Genomic DNA, 16,752 nt, shown 5'->3' on the forward strand with positions numbered 1-16,752 from the left:
ATTGATGTTGAAAAGGAAAGTTGTTTGAAAGTTGCTAGGCATGGGTAATTCACCCTTGAAAACGTCTGGGTTTATTTTCGCTAACGTTACCACAAGCCATTCAAATCCACACATCAAACTTTCCATTTCAATTTCAGGGGATGCACATTGTTATTAACTCCCAGGGGATGCACATTGTTATTAACTCCCAGGTGCCCCAAACAATGCAGAGTTGAATGGCTTGTAGCAGAGTATAAATATGACAGTGGTTTTCACAAGGGTGAAGTACCTGCCTATAGGGACTTTCAAACAGCGTTCAAATCACAGTTTATTTCTCACCCCTTTTCAACATCAATGGCAGTATGAATGGAGTTTTGTAAAGTGGGCTAAGATCTGAACACACTGTGTACACCACAAAACATGAGTTAAAGACAGGGGACAAACTCCACTAATGGCAAGAAATCAAAATTAGACCAGGATTTACATTTCAAAAGATATCCTTATTTTTATTGATCTGGCTGTGGGTTCTTTGTGTGCGTGTATGTGTATGTGTGCTACATTGGCATGTGCATTTAGCTGAAAAACAGCTAAGTAGCATTCCTCATTTAAACCAATTTGTTCCGATAGCCACAAGCTATTAACTCATTGGGCGCAAGACCCGATGATAGTCGGGTTATCTCGCCAGCGGTTGAGCGCCATACCAGAGTATAGTCGGGTTTTCATCGTTTTTCTTTATTAGATTTTTTTATTCTATGCAATGTCACAGACCTTGGTGTTACCATAGGAAATCATTCCGAGACCCCTAGAGCAGCGGTTCTCAACAGAGGTGCCGCGGCACCCTAGGGTGCCTCAGAGACCTGCCAGGGGTGCCTTGAGATTTATAAAAAAAATCTGAAAATCATATTTAATAAAACACAGAAAAGGATCACCAAGTTACTCTGGATACAAAAAACCTTTACAGACAACATTGAGACAAAGCTTCCTGACACATCTCCATCCAAACTCTTGGAAGAACTCATTAAAATCTCATCTGATACCACCTGGAGAGTTCGTTTCAGAGTGTGGTGCTGAGTACCAAGTATCTCATGATGCAGCAGTTAAGGTGTTGATACCATTCAGCACCACATATCTGTGTGAAGCTGGCTTTTCATCCATGACAGCTCTGAAAACAAAATATAGGGCCAAGTTGAGCCTTGAGGATGACATGCATGTTGCCTTGTCAAAGATCTCCCCACGTATTGACCGTATTATTAGCCAGCAGCAGCAGACCTCGCATTGAGCTAGAAATGTCCACTGAGTGAACGAGTGCTTATTTTCTGTATTTATTTATATTTTTTGAGAAATGGTAACTTGGTGATCCTTTTCTGTGAAATGGTCACACTTATCCAAATATGCTATTTGTATGGAAAAGAGTGCAGCTGCAACAGATAGCACTTTAGTGATCATTTTCTGTAATTTTATTTAAAGAAATATGCTATTTGATTTACTACTACAAGAAGTGTAATGTCAACAGTACTAAGCCATTTAGACCTGAAACACCGGTTTTAACAATGCATTATATAGCCTGCATGCATATACACACAAATGTGTTTCCCAATGATTTCACATCGATCGCAACGATCATGTGTAACGTACTCAAACGTATGCCGTTGCTGATGATCAAAGCATCAAAAAACGACCCCCCCCCCCCTTTCATGCATTCATGATGAAACATAATACCTATTATATACCTTTGATTTGGAAATAGTAGCGTGTCCAGGCGAGCAACGCCAACGCTTTTAGCAAAATTCACATATCGCTCCATAGCACAGTTACCAGGAATGAGCCAGGATCACTCTGAAACTGAAACTATACAATATTCACCACGGTATAACACGCAAACGTATACATGAACAAATTTATTCTTTTTCACATGTTGAACGATGGATAGTTAATGTCAAATGAGCCATAGTATTGTCTCCATAGCTATAATATAGAATATAGATATAGCCCTGCAAACACCGCGACGCACAGTGAAAATCCCTATCTCTTACAGTGGTGGCCCAGTGAGTACAAGGATGGCTTACACGGCTGGCCGTGAATGAGTTAAATGGACTGAATTTATTGTATCCAAAGCGCTTTACAACTTATGCCTCACATTCACCCATTCACTCACCCATTCACACACCGACTACAGAGGTAGTTTTCCTGCGGGAGTTATCCGAGGAAGATACCGACCTGCCACATCACCCACCAGAGTGCTAAGTATACAATTATTTATTCTATCAATTACTCTTTTGTGGAATCTCTCTACTCTCCACAGATATGGCAACCTCCACCCTTCCTTTCAGCCCTCTCAACCTCCTTCAAAAAGCTTTGTCCCCTCACCAAGAAGCCTGCCAGCCGTTCCACACCCAGACCATGGCTGACAGATGCAGTAAGAGAAGACAGAGCCTGAGAGCAGCCAAGAGGAAGTATAAAAAGACCCACCTCAATGGTGACATCACTACCCACAACCTCTAAAAACACTACTACTGCCAAAAACATTTCCCTCGTATTTGCCCCTAATAATATGTGTGTGCGAACCGGAAAAATCATTTACTCGCAGTGTGCGAGACGAGTGAAGATTACAAAACAGCTCCGCTGTTAATAGTTCAGAAACTACAAGTCCCACATTACACAAGGCACATAAACGTCCAATCACAGCAGAATTTACCCTAATCTGGACTGAAATTCCGTTTTTGGGTGGAACGTTTGTTGCAAGGAGGGAGGGAGGCGGGGACCGCTGCGTGTTACACACAACACGGAGAAATGTCCAAGCGTCTAGCTGCTTCGGTGCGTCGTTAACGTTAACGTCGGAAGAAATTCCCCACTAAGCCCTAAATTCAGAGCAGAGCAGTATCCTAATGACTTTTATGCTTCAGTCGATAAGGTGTTTTGCAAATTCTGTCAACATACCCCGTGGACTGGACCCGCAAAAACACGTGCAAGTATCACTTCAAAAGCCATGTCAGGAACAAGGACCGTGCTTCCCAAAACACACCAGCTCTCTAACGATGATCTCTGGTGATCACAATAGATACAGCTAGAGGGCGAGGCTAATCACTGACACTATTGTGATTTAAATAGCTATGTAACGTTACAGTACATAAGACTATAGATGGAAATGATAGCTTCTCGCCAAATCTGGTGCACCCATCTACAGTATTTGCAAATTATTGTCAGTAGGCCTACACTGTCCTTTTTAAATGAATGAATGAAAACTTTATTTAACAGATTGCAGAATGGGTACAATCAGGGAACAAAATAACCACCCGCCAAGCGCCAATGGCCTGTAGATTTAAGGTTTGGCGAGTAAAAATGTGAGGTCTGCCCGCCACCTGGCGTGTAGTTCATATCGATACTCTTATTTAGAAAATCCTGTGCGCGTCTCATTTCCGCCCCAAGCGCAGCTCCAGTCATAATATCTATCGCTCCGGCAGCTAGCAACGTTCAGGTTCATATGATACTCTTATTTTGAAAAACCCTGCAACTCCGCGAGTCTATGATATCCGCCCTGTCCGTGCTTCTGAAAGCAGAGCAGCGCTCTACACAGCAGTGCGCCTACACGACCCGAAATAAGACTGTGGTGTTTTTTTTCTTCTCACAACGGGTCAAATGCATCTACATGCTTTGCACCGTCGCCATTCCTTTATGCCCACATCGCCCGAAATTAACGTTTATGTACCATTACAATCACTACAACGTTAGCGTAAGCTAACAAGCTAATCCTGATCAGAGGCAGAGGCGCAGAGCCATAGAGAACAGCAGACAGTGTGGACTGGGGAAAGGGAAATGGGGGCGCACTCTCCCCTTCCCTGTGTGTGTGCGTGCGTTTGGAAAAACGATGAAGTCACTAGTCAGGACTCAGGACAGGAGTATATTATAGTAAACTGAGGATTACTGAGGATGGACAGATAATGTTGATATAAATATAATATATAATATAAAAAAGTTTCGCGAGGAGTGGAAGTTTGAAGACAGACTACAATATGATGCGGGGGTGGTGAGTTGAAACAGTGTGTGTGTGTGTGTGTGTCCCGACCCCACTTCTATGTTTCAATAAATTATTTGATTTAAAACTATTAACGCTGACTCATTCCTTCAGTCCACTCAAAATGATGCTAATATTCCTTATGTTGTTTATGATATTAATTGAAAATAGCATATGAGAGTATTATATAGTAATAATAACACATGGCGATATACTAAAAAGCTATTTATAATTTTTGGCTGGTAAAAAATGTGCATGGCTGGTAGTTTTTAAAATCTACCAGCCAAATGGCTGGTAAGTCAAAAAGTTAAGTTTGTTCCCTGGGTACAATACAGTACGACTCAATACACACAATTGTTAAGGGGATGCAGACCAGAGAAATACGTTTGTCTTGTTTACATCAGGGTCCCCCATTTTCAATTCATATTGACATTTATGACATACACAACATTTATGGCATAGGGACATACAGGTATTTAGTACTGATACATTTGTGACATAAACGGTATTCAAATATACAGTACTGTTACCCATAGATCCTGACAGAGTATATGCATATGATGGGGAGGGGATTGTACATTAGGAGGGGGTTGGTGGGTGGGAGAGAGAGAGAGAAATATACATACGGTGGGGAGGAGACTGTACATTTGGAGGGGGTGGGTGGGTGGGAGAGAAATATACATACGGTGGGGAGAGAATACGGTGGGGAGGAGACTGTCTATTAGGAGGGGGTGGGGGGTTTGGACATTTACGGTGGCCAGTTTCGAATTGCAGCCTCCCGTAGGTGCTCTTTAAGAGCGGTTTTGAATGTGGGTAGGGATTCACATTCCTTTACAGCTTTGGGTAGGGCGTTCCACATTGATGTGGCATAATTGCAAAACATGTTTAGTCCCTTGTTTGAGCCGAATCTGGGTTTAACATGATTGGTTGAGCTTCCTCTGGTGTTGTGGTCGTGGTATTCACTGACCTTTGGGAAGTATTTTGACATGTACATGGGTACCTTAGTCATATAGTGTATCTTGTAGACCAGGCCCATTGCAAGTTGCTGTACTCTGTAGTCTACTCTAAGCCATCCTAGGTTGTCAAATTGGGCAGGGGTGAGGTGGGTTCTAGGGGTAAGGTCAAGTAGTAGTCTGACCAGTTTGTTTTGTGATGTTTGTAATCTTGTTTTTAGCGCATTTGAGGTGCTTTGGTACTATGAGGTGCAAGCATAGTCGTAGTACCCTTGAATGAGTGCGCCTGCCAGAGTCTTCAGGGTATTCTTGTTTACCAGAGAGGAGATCCGGTACAAGAATCTAGTTCGTTGGTTGACTATTACATTGGATGCCATTTTGTCACAGGAAAGATTTGCCTCTAGGATGGAACCCAGGTAGGTAATTTCATCTTTCCTTGAGACAATATTGTCACCCACTGTAACTGAGAATTGTGAAATAAACTAAATTTACTATATTCCATCACAATAGAATATATATAGCTAGGCTACTGACATTGTGATCACTTGAAATGTGTATTTTTATTTTGTCACAATATTTGAAAAATAGTGTAAAATTGAACTGTATTTCTGAGTTGCAGCACTTAAAAACATTAAATGGACTGTTATATCTTATTCAATTGTGGACATTTATTCATTCCCACTTATTAGACACTATTTCTGATCGTAAAATGGGCGTAAAAGGCAAAATACAGAATTCTGAAATATTAAAATGGAAAAAACAGAATTTGGGAAAAAATATAATGGAATTTGGAAAATAATAAAAATGGATTTCATATGGCTCTACTATCTGTGTGTGTGTGTCTCGCTCTCTCTCCCTCTCCCTCTCTACATCTCTCTCTCCTGAACCTATTTAATTCAAATTGAAGACATTGGACAGTAGCTATAGTATAAATTATAGCTCAGTTGTAGCTGTAACAGAATAATTGTTAAATATGAATTAAATAATTGTATAAAGAATTTTCAATGTTCTGTCATCTAATAATATATTCCATTGCCTTTCCTATTTGTATCAAAGTCAAAATGTTGGTATCATAACAACACTACAACATACAAAAGCAGCTTGACAACTGATATCCTTTGCGTCTAGTAGGCATGGGCCAATTTGTGATTTTGGTGGTTGTGCTATTTGCACAGATGTTTAGCCCTTGAATGAATTAATAAACTTTATTTAACAGATTGCAGAATGGGTACAATACAGTACGGCTCAATACACACAATTGTTAAGGGGATGCAGACCAGAGAAAGACTTTCGTCTTGTTTACATCAGGGTCCCCCATTTTCAATTCATAGTGTGCACACGCACAGTATAATATGCATGTGATAAATAGTTTGTTAATAAACTCTGTTACTTGAAAAAATTTCACTGTGCTCCTAAATTTTTTTGTGTGCTCCTAAACTTTTATTTCGATTTTATTTATTAACATTTTATTTAGGAGCACATGTGCTCCTTGGGAAAGAGGTTAGCGTAGAGCCCTATATATGGAGACATTAACCCTTTCTCTGCCACGCTTATGTACATCCTTATACTGTCCTCTGCCAGCTCTATTTGTCTATGGAGAAGTTCCCCTTCTTTGCAGGGCTATAACTTTTTAAATTGTATTGCTAAATTGACATTACTATGGCCCATTCAACGTCAATTATCCATCGTTTAGGATGTAGCAACATTCTACTTTTTCATTCACATATTCATAAATACGGTCTAAAGTATAAATATGTTTTTATCGTTTTCTGCAGCATTCTGCAGAACGTAATTTATAGCCCTAAATACATATATTAGATCATCAAATGCAGTTTTATACCGATTGATGTCACAATAAAACTTTCAATTGCACAAGGTCCTAAACGTCTTGCCTCATCATCTGCTGGTGACCGGGGGGGGGGGGTTATAAGTCCGTGGCCGACGTTAAATGAATCATGTAGTATGGGTGATATATTGATCATAGCAGTTTGTATCAAAAATGGTAAACAAACAGGCTGAAACTCACCCCAGTCTCCTCGTAGCGTTGGGTGATGAGCGTGGAGCAAAAAGATTGCTATTATGGGATGTTGATATATGCGATCCATTTCCAGGTTGTATAATAGTATATACGTCCAAATCATGTTGTTTATCGAGTTATTGGCAACGGATCGCTATCCATTGTGTCGAGCTCGAGTCCCGCGAGCAATAGCGAGTGGCCGGACCGAATATGGATGAGCACCACATCCTGCCGCTCATTTCCTGTTTGGGCGATCAGCCGATCGGCCACCAGATGGCGCTCTTGAACCGTTGGAGAGTTGAGAGGAGATCAACAGGGGATCTCAAGACTCCGTGGGTAAAATATGATTGCCATCACAGATTTTTGAAATATTGATCTCAAAGACGCCTTACGGTGTCATTGGCAGATTACGCATGGCGGAGAATGACGTGGAAACTCGTCCTTGGCGAATAAAGGGTTAACATTACGTTATCAAACATAGGTGTAAAAAAAAAAAAGTGTCAACAATGTTTTATAATCTTTGTTAATTTTCATCATAAAAATGCTGTGCCCCCGAAATACAAAAAAAGCCCCAGAAAAAAAAATTAAGGGGGCAAAAAAAGCCCTGGGTTTTTATTTTTATTTTCTAACCCTGCCTCTCTAAAATCCGTATCCAACCAACTCACTGATTATCTATTACAGAATGACCTCCTAGACCCAAATCAGTCAGGTTTCAAGACTGGTCACTCCACATAGACAGCCCTCATAGCAGTCAGAGGCTCTACACTTAGCAAGAGTGAGAGGCCTCTCCTCAGTCCTGATTATCCTGGACCAGTCAGCAGCCTTTGATACAGTCAACCATCAGATCCTCCTCACATCCCTTGCAGGAATGAGAGTTGTAGGCTCTGCGCTGGCATGGCTGTCATCCTACCTTGACAACCGAACCACTCCTACCAAGTATCATGGAAAGGCACGCTGTCAGCCCCCTACAGACGGGTGTCTCCCAGGGCTCGGTCCTTGGACCCCTCCTCTTCCCTCTCTACACCAAATTGCTGAATAACATTATCAGGTCTCATATCACTGCTATGCTGATGACACTCAACTCTTCCTCTCCTTCCCTCCCTCAGATACCAAAATCAACCAATCTCTTCAAACTGAACCTAAGCAAAAGTGAGCTACTTCAAATCCTCCCTGTTGACCAACCTTTCGATCACAGTGGAGAATGTAGCTGTGGCTCTGTCCCTGACGACCAAGAACCTAGGTGTAGTCCTTGACGACCGGCTGAACTTCTCTGCTCACATCACCTCAACAACCAGAACCTGCAGATTCTTCCTGAGCAACATCAGAAGGCTCCGCCCCTTCCTGACAAAAGAAGCCACCAAACTCCTCCTGCAATCAACATGTCATGTCTCGCTTACTGTAATGTACTGCTAGCTGGTTTACCGGATAGCGGCGGCTACTGCCACAAAACCACTTCAACTCATACAAAACGCAGCGGCCCGCCTGATCTCAAATCTACCAAACTCAGCCCATGTTACCCCACTTCTCAGAGAGCTGTACTGGCATCCCAAGTTCGCTTCAAGGTCTGTGACCTGGCATACCGTGCAGCGAGGGGAACAGCTCCCTCCTACCTCCAGTCAATGGTCTTTAACTACACACCCTCAAGTGCCCTATGCTCTGCATCTTCTGGCCGCCTCAGACCCACTCCTATCCGAGCTCCTGGGGGGCCATGAAAATGAAGCAGGCTATTCTCAGTCCCACTCCACACTGGTGGAACGAACTCCCAACTACAGTCAGGACAGTTGAAACCCAGCCAATTGTCAATCATTACTGTCTTTTTACTATTATGTACCCTAATAATATGCTACTATTATTATACTACTACCTATCTTGCTAATATGTCTATACTACTATGCACTCGGAGTGTAAGACTCAAGCTTGATATTATTTGACGAACAATGTCACTGACCCTTAGCTACCCTCCTGGTGACATGTACATAATGTATGTTATGTTATAGCCCTAAGTAATATATTTAGATATTGTATCTGCAAAAGTCTTATGTACATTGAGTTCACCAGCTAAGAACATGACTTTAGTCTATGTGACTGTTAGTTGTGAACTTGCATAGGTGAAGCTGCCTATCCTCAGTAATCAACTAATTAAAATTGATAGTCGGCAGCATAAACGGTAGATATGCTTATATGCCGTTTATATCATCATCGATTTCAATGTATTTTTTATTCTGGGCAGAGTGTTAACTTAGTGGCAACACCTGGTTTCAGTGAGGAAGCCTACTCATGCTACCAAAACATAACGTATCCCTTTAACAGTTTGGCAGATAACAATGGTACCATCGTCAGGCCAGTGTAATTTTATGATTTAAAGTGGCACTTCACCAAAAAACATTGCCAATTTATTTAGCACATAATCTAACGCACATCCGAAAACTCTAAGATCTAAGAAAACTCAAAACAGTTTTGCACACAATTATTTAGTTTGTCAGTTATTGAGAGTAAATGAGTTTGAATATGGCCACCAGTGATGTTTTGGGCTTTCTGTATTTTTCACCCATCCCAATTTAGTCGTTATGCCAATTCCCTTCCTGGTCGTTGCGCGCATTGCCCCTTGTGATAATTACAGCTCAATGAAATTAAATGGTAGCAGTCCCTATAAATCTCAACAACACCCCATCATATACACTGGATGCTGTCTCTCCATTAACTCAATGGACGCCACGCAGTTGAGCATCGTTTGTACTTACCACGCCAAGCTCTAAGAGATAGGAATAAGTGGCGGTGTTTGCAGGGCTATAACTATATTCTATATTATAGCTATGATACAATACTATGGCCCATTTGACATAGACTATCTATCGTTCAATATGTGTTAAAAAAAAATGCATCCATACATTCCCGTTTTATACGGTGGTGAATACGAGTATAGTTTTAGAGTAATCCTGTCTAATCCCAGAAAACTACGCTATGCAGCAATACGTGCATTTCACTAAAAACGTTGCAGTTTCTCGCTTGTACACGCTACTATTTCGAAATCAAATCTATATTATTTTTTGATGCTTCGATAGTCACCAGCGGCATACGTTGTGGAGTAACGTTACACACATGTTGTGATCAAGATGAAGTCATGGTCGGATCACAGCAGGATTGATATCATATAGCCCTTACCTTCACTAGGATGTACCCCAAAAAGAATATTCCAATTATCTGATCGTGAGTCCCAGTATTGGTGTCGTGTCGATCGTGTCGCCAACATAATCCGCCACACATCATGCATCGGGAGCATTTCACGCTTCTCAATCCGATCGGGTCAACCGCTCCACTTGACCGACAAATAAAAGTCCGACCGGAGACTTTTGATCGACGCACAGGCCAAGATATAATGTTTCAAAGGGTGCTCGATACTGCCACCTGGGTGGATGCGGCCGGTATTGCACTTTGGCATTCTCAGGATGATTCCCCATGTTAACCCCCCCAGAGTCTGTGTGCCTGTAATGAATAGAAATATCGAATAAAAGGAATAACGATGAAAACCCGACTATACTCGGGTCTGGCGCTGAACGGTTGGCGAGTTAACCAGACTTTTAATATTTTTTTTAACATTTATAGACATACAACACTTAGTATGTTATTGATGTCATTGTAAGTATTGTCTAACATGGGCCCCTTGAATTTCTATAATACGGCTGCGTTCAGCCGCCCAGACCCCCATGAGAGGGACCCCCCCTCCCGCCCAGACCCCCATAAGAGGGACCCCCCCTCCCGCCCAGACCCCCATAAGAGGGACCCCCCCTCCCGCCATCCACCCCTAGAAACAGGGCTCCCCCACATCCCAGGTCCATCCCACGTGGGGCAGAGCGCTCAGCGACATGGGTCCCTTGAATTAAATTGGGCCAGGCTCAGTAGAGGAGCAAGGGGAAGTACCCCCCCCCCCCCCCCCCACGAGCCAAGCCCGCTACCTCCCATGTCACCAAGACCCCACTGGGCAAAGCTCAGCCGCTCTGACCCCCATAAGAGAAACCCTTCCCTCCCGCCCTCCTCCCCGACAAACAGAACACCCCCATATCCTGGTCCACCATGTGCGGAGCCGAGCACCCAGAGCCCCCACCCGCCAGGCCCCCGGTCCACGAGAACCCCAAGCCAGCAGAAGGCCAAAGCACCACGCCTCAATGGCCCCCCGACCCCCCGCGGCCCCAAGCCCCCCCGGCCCGGTGACCAGACCGCCCAGGCCACGGCGGCCGAGGGCCCCAGGAAACCCCACCCCACCCATACCGATCCCACAACACGCAAGGCCCCCCTCTCCCGGGTCGAACCGCCGGGACGATGGCCCCTCCCCCCGACATTCCCCCCCACTGAACTCAGCCTGCCCACTTCTGTACCTCCCATGTCACTGATATCACTATGTACATTTATAGCAACCGCTATTCTAACATGACTTAAAAAATAAAACTGAAAACACAATAAGCTATATAGGACTCGCCCACATCCCAGGTCCGCCCCACGCGGGGCCGAGCACTCAGCGACACGGGTCCCTTGAATTAAATTGGGCCAGGCCCAGTAGGAGGAGGAGGAGAGTTCCCCCCCCCACCGAGCGAAGCCCACTACCTCCCATGTCACCAAGCACCCCACCCCACACACAACGACCCCACGACATACAAGGCCCCACTGCAGCTGCTATTCTAACATTACTCAGACAAAAAAAAACATTTGGTACAAAATAAAAATGAAAACAAAATCTGCCATATAATTAGCACTTCCAAGTTTTGCTCCCGTTGGCGGGTTGGAGGGGAATCAGCTCTCCTGTGGAGAGCCCCCCCCCTAGTGACGGAGTTATCCCCAATGGAGATTATCCAAAGCCCCTATTATTGTCCAACATTTTTGTAATTTTTGTCCTTCACAGATGATCATGTGCACATTCAAAGCAACTGCTATTCTAACATAACTCAAAGAAAAAAGACAACATTTGGTGTTCCCATGGTCGTATCCCTCTGTTCCCTGTTGGAAGGGTGAAGAGTAATGGCTCTCCTAGTGAGAGGGCTCCCCCTAGTGGCGAAGTGCGCACTATATAAGTCCAACATTCGTTCTGTGGACGGCCTCAGAGCTCCCGGTCAATGCTCTGAATTTGTCTTTCTTATGCTCATGTTAATTTGTATTGTATTGTATCATTATCCCTACCCACCTTCAAAACCACTCTCAAAGAGCACCTACGGGAGGCTGCAATTAGAAACTGGCCCCTGTAAATATCCAACCCCCCCCCCCCTACATGCGCAGGATGTGTGTATTTGCCATGTCTCGCCCCTTCATCAACGGAGGCCGACACACAGTATTCCAATACACATCCCACTACATCCTGCGCATGTATAATCGCGGGAGGGGGCCGGGGGTCTGGTCTTTTGTGTGTAACCTGGACTTGCAATGGATAGGTTTGTTGTCAGAAGCGGTGCTGGTTGGTCGCGATGAAATGGGCTGTGAGGTGGCAGAGTATATATCTCGAGGCAGAGTATTAAATCGCCTTTAACTCAGAGAAGAAGCGCAGATTTTCCTTGCAGACAAAAACAACCCATTGGGAGAGAAATGTGTTGATAATGAGCTGGATTACGAAACTCTGTTAGTGACACTCCAGGTTAATCAGCAGAGATTTTGGGGTAATTCGTCTTTCGTGTGACGAGTTTATCGTGTGCTTTTATTTTGATATTCCTTATTTCCACGTTGAACTTACGCGATACATTAAGTGTGGGGTCGCCAAAAAAAATCCTAAATCAAATGGGGTCGTGGTATAAAAAAGTTTGAGAACCCCTGGCTTAGTGATTATAACAGTGCAGTTCAGCATTCAGTAATTTTTTATACTACATTCTGTTGAACACACACCTCAAAACCTAAGAAAAATTTGGAAAAGACCGTTATGATATTACATTCTGCTCAGCATAATTTGTATGCAAAATAATGTGGTTCCCTGCTTTAGTCTGTTGACACATTTATATACTAAATGCTTTTGTAGTCCTGTGTCATACCTAAATGTCATAAAAGTGACTATTGCACAACCGATTTGACAAAAAAAAATCTACCAAGGGGGGGAAACCCCCCCTTCACCCCCCCTCATTGCCATACCTTGGCTTTTACTGAAACGACACCTCTGCTCGTCATAAATGTCTGGATGTAACAGTACTGTTTATCTGTACATCATAAATGTTATGATGAATTGAAAATGGGGGACCCTGATGTGAACAAGATGAAAGTATTTCTCTGGTCTGCACCCCATTAACAATTGTGTGTATTGAGCCATACTGTATTGTACCCATTCTGCAATATGTTAATAAAGTTTTCAATCAATCAATCAATCAGAAGGAGGTTTCCCCCGAGAGGGGGGGTTTGAAGGGTCAAAGTGTGTATCAAACAGGAAGGAAGACTATCGAGTTCTAAACTGTTGATATCAAACAGCACTATTTTTAATCATGCGTCAGTTCTATGGTGATTTTATCTTACTACCTCTTATGCACTGTAATCTGCCTAGACTCATTACATCAACACTTTTCATATACTACCATGTGCCTTGGCAGAGCTGCACTAATAGTCCGAACAACTGTTCTGTAAAGTAATTCAGAACTGTTCTATAAAACATCTAGGACTGAACTTTATAATGAAACTCAAAATAAGAAGGAGCTGCCCTGTTGTTCAGACTGTTCTATAAAGTAATTTAGAACGGATCTTTGTAAAGAAACTCAAAGTGAGTTGAGCTGCTCTGCTGTTCTGTAAAGTAACTCGGAACCATATCCTGTAAAGTAACTGAGGTGCCCGCTTCAACCAGATTATTGTAAATGAGGACTATTCTATTTTTATTTTACTGAACTATTTTATTGCACTGTAGTACATAATTTTACTGTCTATTCTATTAACTATTTTTACTGCACTTTTTCTGCACTATGTGTCTATTCTATTTTTATTATTTGTATTACTGCTTATTTTAAAACTAAATGGAATCGTGAACAGAGAGGCCTATTGGGATGTTAGATCCTAATATGAAAAACTGATTTGCCTTACTTTACTGCTATCTTTTCATGCTCGTTTTATATGTTTGTTATGTCATTTTATGCCATAGAAGCAAACCATAAACAAAGTGGCCTATTGGGATGCTAGATCCTAATGTGAAACATTTTGATTTTATATGTCTGCACTTTATGTGCACATTTTTGTGCCCGTCTTTTTTCTGCTGTAAAGCACTTTGAGCTGCAATTCTTGTAGTATGAAAGGTGCTATACAAATAAAGTGTATTATTATTATTATTATAAGACAAGGTATGGCTATTATTTCAACTACATCATTTCATGGAGCACAATGATTCAATGTTACAGTTGGCATCACTAGTGGTCATATTTAAACTAATTTACTCTCAATAACTGTCAAACTAAATGAATGTGGGCAAAACGGTTTAGAGTTTTTGGATGTGCAAAATAAAATCATTTTTTTTTAAGTGCCCCTTTAAAGATCAATATAGTGTTTTATTAGTTTCATGTTCTTCTCTCCTCTTACCTGAGAGGTATGAAGATGATGCCGTTGATGATGTTGAGCTGCTCCAGAACACTGGCCATGCTGGGAGCTGTGAACTGAGGAAACACAAAGAACACTGGGTCTCATTCTCCAACATTTCCCAAAGACTTCTCTTAGGGCAACCATCTTGGGGCCGACTAAGATAGAACCGACGACAAGATCACTCTGATTCCCCAACGCGTGGGGAAGCTGTCTCAACTCATTCAGCACCAGAGGGCGCTGTTTACTGTTACTGTTGAAAGGCCAACGCTTTGAAGTATAGGAATACGTGGCTTGTTTGCAGGGCTAAAACTATATTATAGCTATGGATATAATACTATTGCCCATTTGACATCAACTATCTATCGTTCAATATGTGTTAAAAAAAAATGCATCCATACATTCCCGTTTTATACGGTGGTGAATACGCGTATAGTTTTAGAGTAATCCTGTCTAATCCCAGAAAACGACGCTATGCAGAAATACGTGCAATTCACTAAAAACTAGGGATGCACCGAATATTCGGCCACCAAAAATTATAGGCCGAAAATGGTTAAAAAGGCACCAAAAATATATCACTGAATGTCAAAGAACAGGGTTACGTAACGTTCGTAACCTAAAGTGTTGTTGTGATGATGTAATCAAAACGCGGCTACAGACATACCGGTAGCATGTGCAACGTATAACATGAGCAGCTTGGCAGCTCTTCCTGCGTTCTGCAGCCTGTGATAACTAACTCCTCTTGGGAGTCGCGCTGTTTCTATGTAAACTCTGCGAGCAACGCATCCAATAAATGCGTCTTTAACATGCTTTATATCCTCGCCATTACTATATGCCCGTCGCGGTTAAAAACCTTTAACTAACGTTAGCGTTAAGCTAGCTAACAATAGGCGTGTTCGAGATTGATTTCGGCTCGCCTCGAAAGTAGACGAGTGCAGCCGGGGGAGGAGTCAGAACGTTGGACACTTCAGATTTGACGACAGCCTGCTCACCTAGTCTCGCATGGCAGATATCGCGTTCGCACACACACACATACACACCTGTCCAGCTCATTATAATGCGAGGGCCGTGTGCACAATTAGATTAGATTCAAATGTATTGTCATCACACAGCACACTAGACTGTATTAATATACCATATTTATATACCATCTTGTTGCACGCTCCTGTCCACAGCAGCGCGCACACAACACACTGCTGAATAATTCTGTTTTGCATCAATATATTATATATACCGTACTGTATATTGAGGCAAAACAGAATTATTCAGCAGTGCATGCGTGTGTGTATCAGCTGCTGCATCGTTAATGAACTATAGATTTATATGGAATTCGTTCATCTATTCTAGTCGGTTATCTGTGAGCCAGGCGGCTTAGAGAGTTACTGTACATAGAGCGGTAATGCTCAGATTGCTCATTGAGTCATGACTATAAATGCAAAACGTAATTTCATCGATTTGCTTCATCGATTTCACGAAGGCCTTCGACAGAGTTGAACATACAACATTGATGAGAACAATGGAAGAATTCAAAATACCAGTTTCTGACCGAAGAATAATTACCAACTTATACTGGAGGCAGAAGGCTAATGTTAGAATAGGAAAGGAGAAATCAAGAGACTTCCCGGTGGAGAAGGGTGTAAGACAAGGATGCATCTTGTCCCCTGTACTCTTTAATATGTACAGTGAATCACTGATGAAAAAAGGTCTGAGAGGAGGGAAAGGAGTAAAACTTGGCGAAGAGAACATCACCAATATAAGATACGCGGATGACACTGCTATAGTCTGTAACTGTCAAGAAGATCTACAGGACATGATGAATAAGCTGAATGTCGAATGCAAAAACTATGGAATGTCGCTAAACACAAAGAAAACTAAAGTAATGATCATTGAAAAAACACCAGGAACGGTTTGTAAAATACAGGTGGATGGAGAAAAACTTGAACAAGTGAAGCAGTACATGTACCTTGGAAGCTGGATCAGTGAAGGTGGAAGAGCTAACATGGACATTAAGAGAAGAACCGGAATTGCAAAGGGCGCATTCTGGAACCATAAAGAATTATTGAGAAGAAACATAAGTTGGAAAACGAAGACCAGGATTTTGGAAACTTATGTTACGTCAGTCTTTTCATACGGAGCAGAAGCATGGACGCTGAATGAAGAGGCAAAGAGGATGATAGACTCTTTTGAAATGTGGACACTGAGGAAGATGCTGAAGATAACATGGAAGGATAAGATCAAGAATGAGGAGGTACTGAAAAGATGGGGAAGGTGGA

General features: G+C 42.5%; 1 protein-coding gene across 3 annotated transcripts in view; it reads right to left on the minus strand.

Moving 5' to 3' along the window:
* The window catches only part of cluha (clustered mitochondria (cluA/CLU1) homolog a), a 166,615-nt gene that overhangs the window by 4,455 nt on the left and 145,408 nt on the right, over window positions 1-16,752 (minus strand). For all 3 annotated transcript variants that reach the window (XR_014620562.1, XM_084330543.1, XM_084330542.1), the window contains exon 26: window positions 14,483-14,556. Coding sequence is in view for 2 of the 3 variants with exons in the window: in XM_084330543.1 (XP_084186669.1) it covers window positions 14,483-14,556 (74 nt within the window). In the remaining variant the exon portion in view is untranslated. The remainder of the gene's footprint in view (window positions 1-14,482; window positions 14,557-16,752) is intronic.

Source organism: Notolepis coatsorum, assembly GCF_963971535.1.
Source record: "Notolepis coatsorum genome assembly, chromosome: 1".
In the NCBI taxonomy this organism is placed as follows: domain Eukaryota; kingdom Metazoa; phylum Chordata; class Actinopteri; order Aulopiformes; family Paralepididae; genus Notolepis; species Notolepis coatsorum.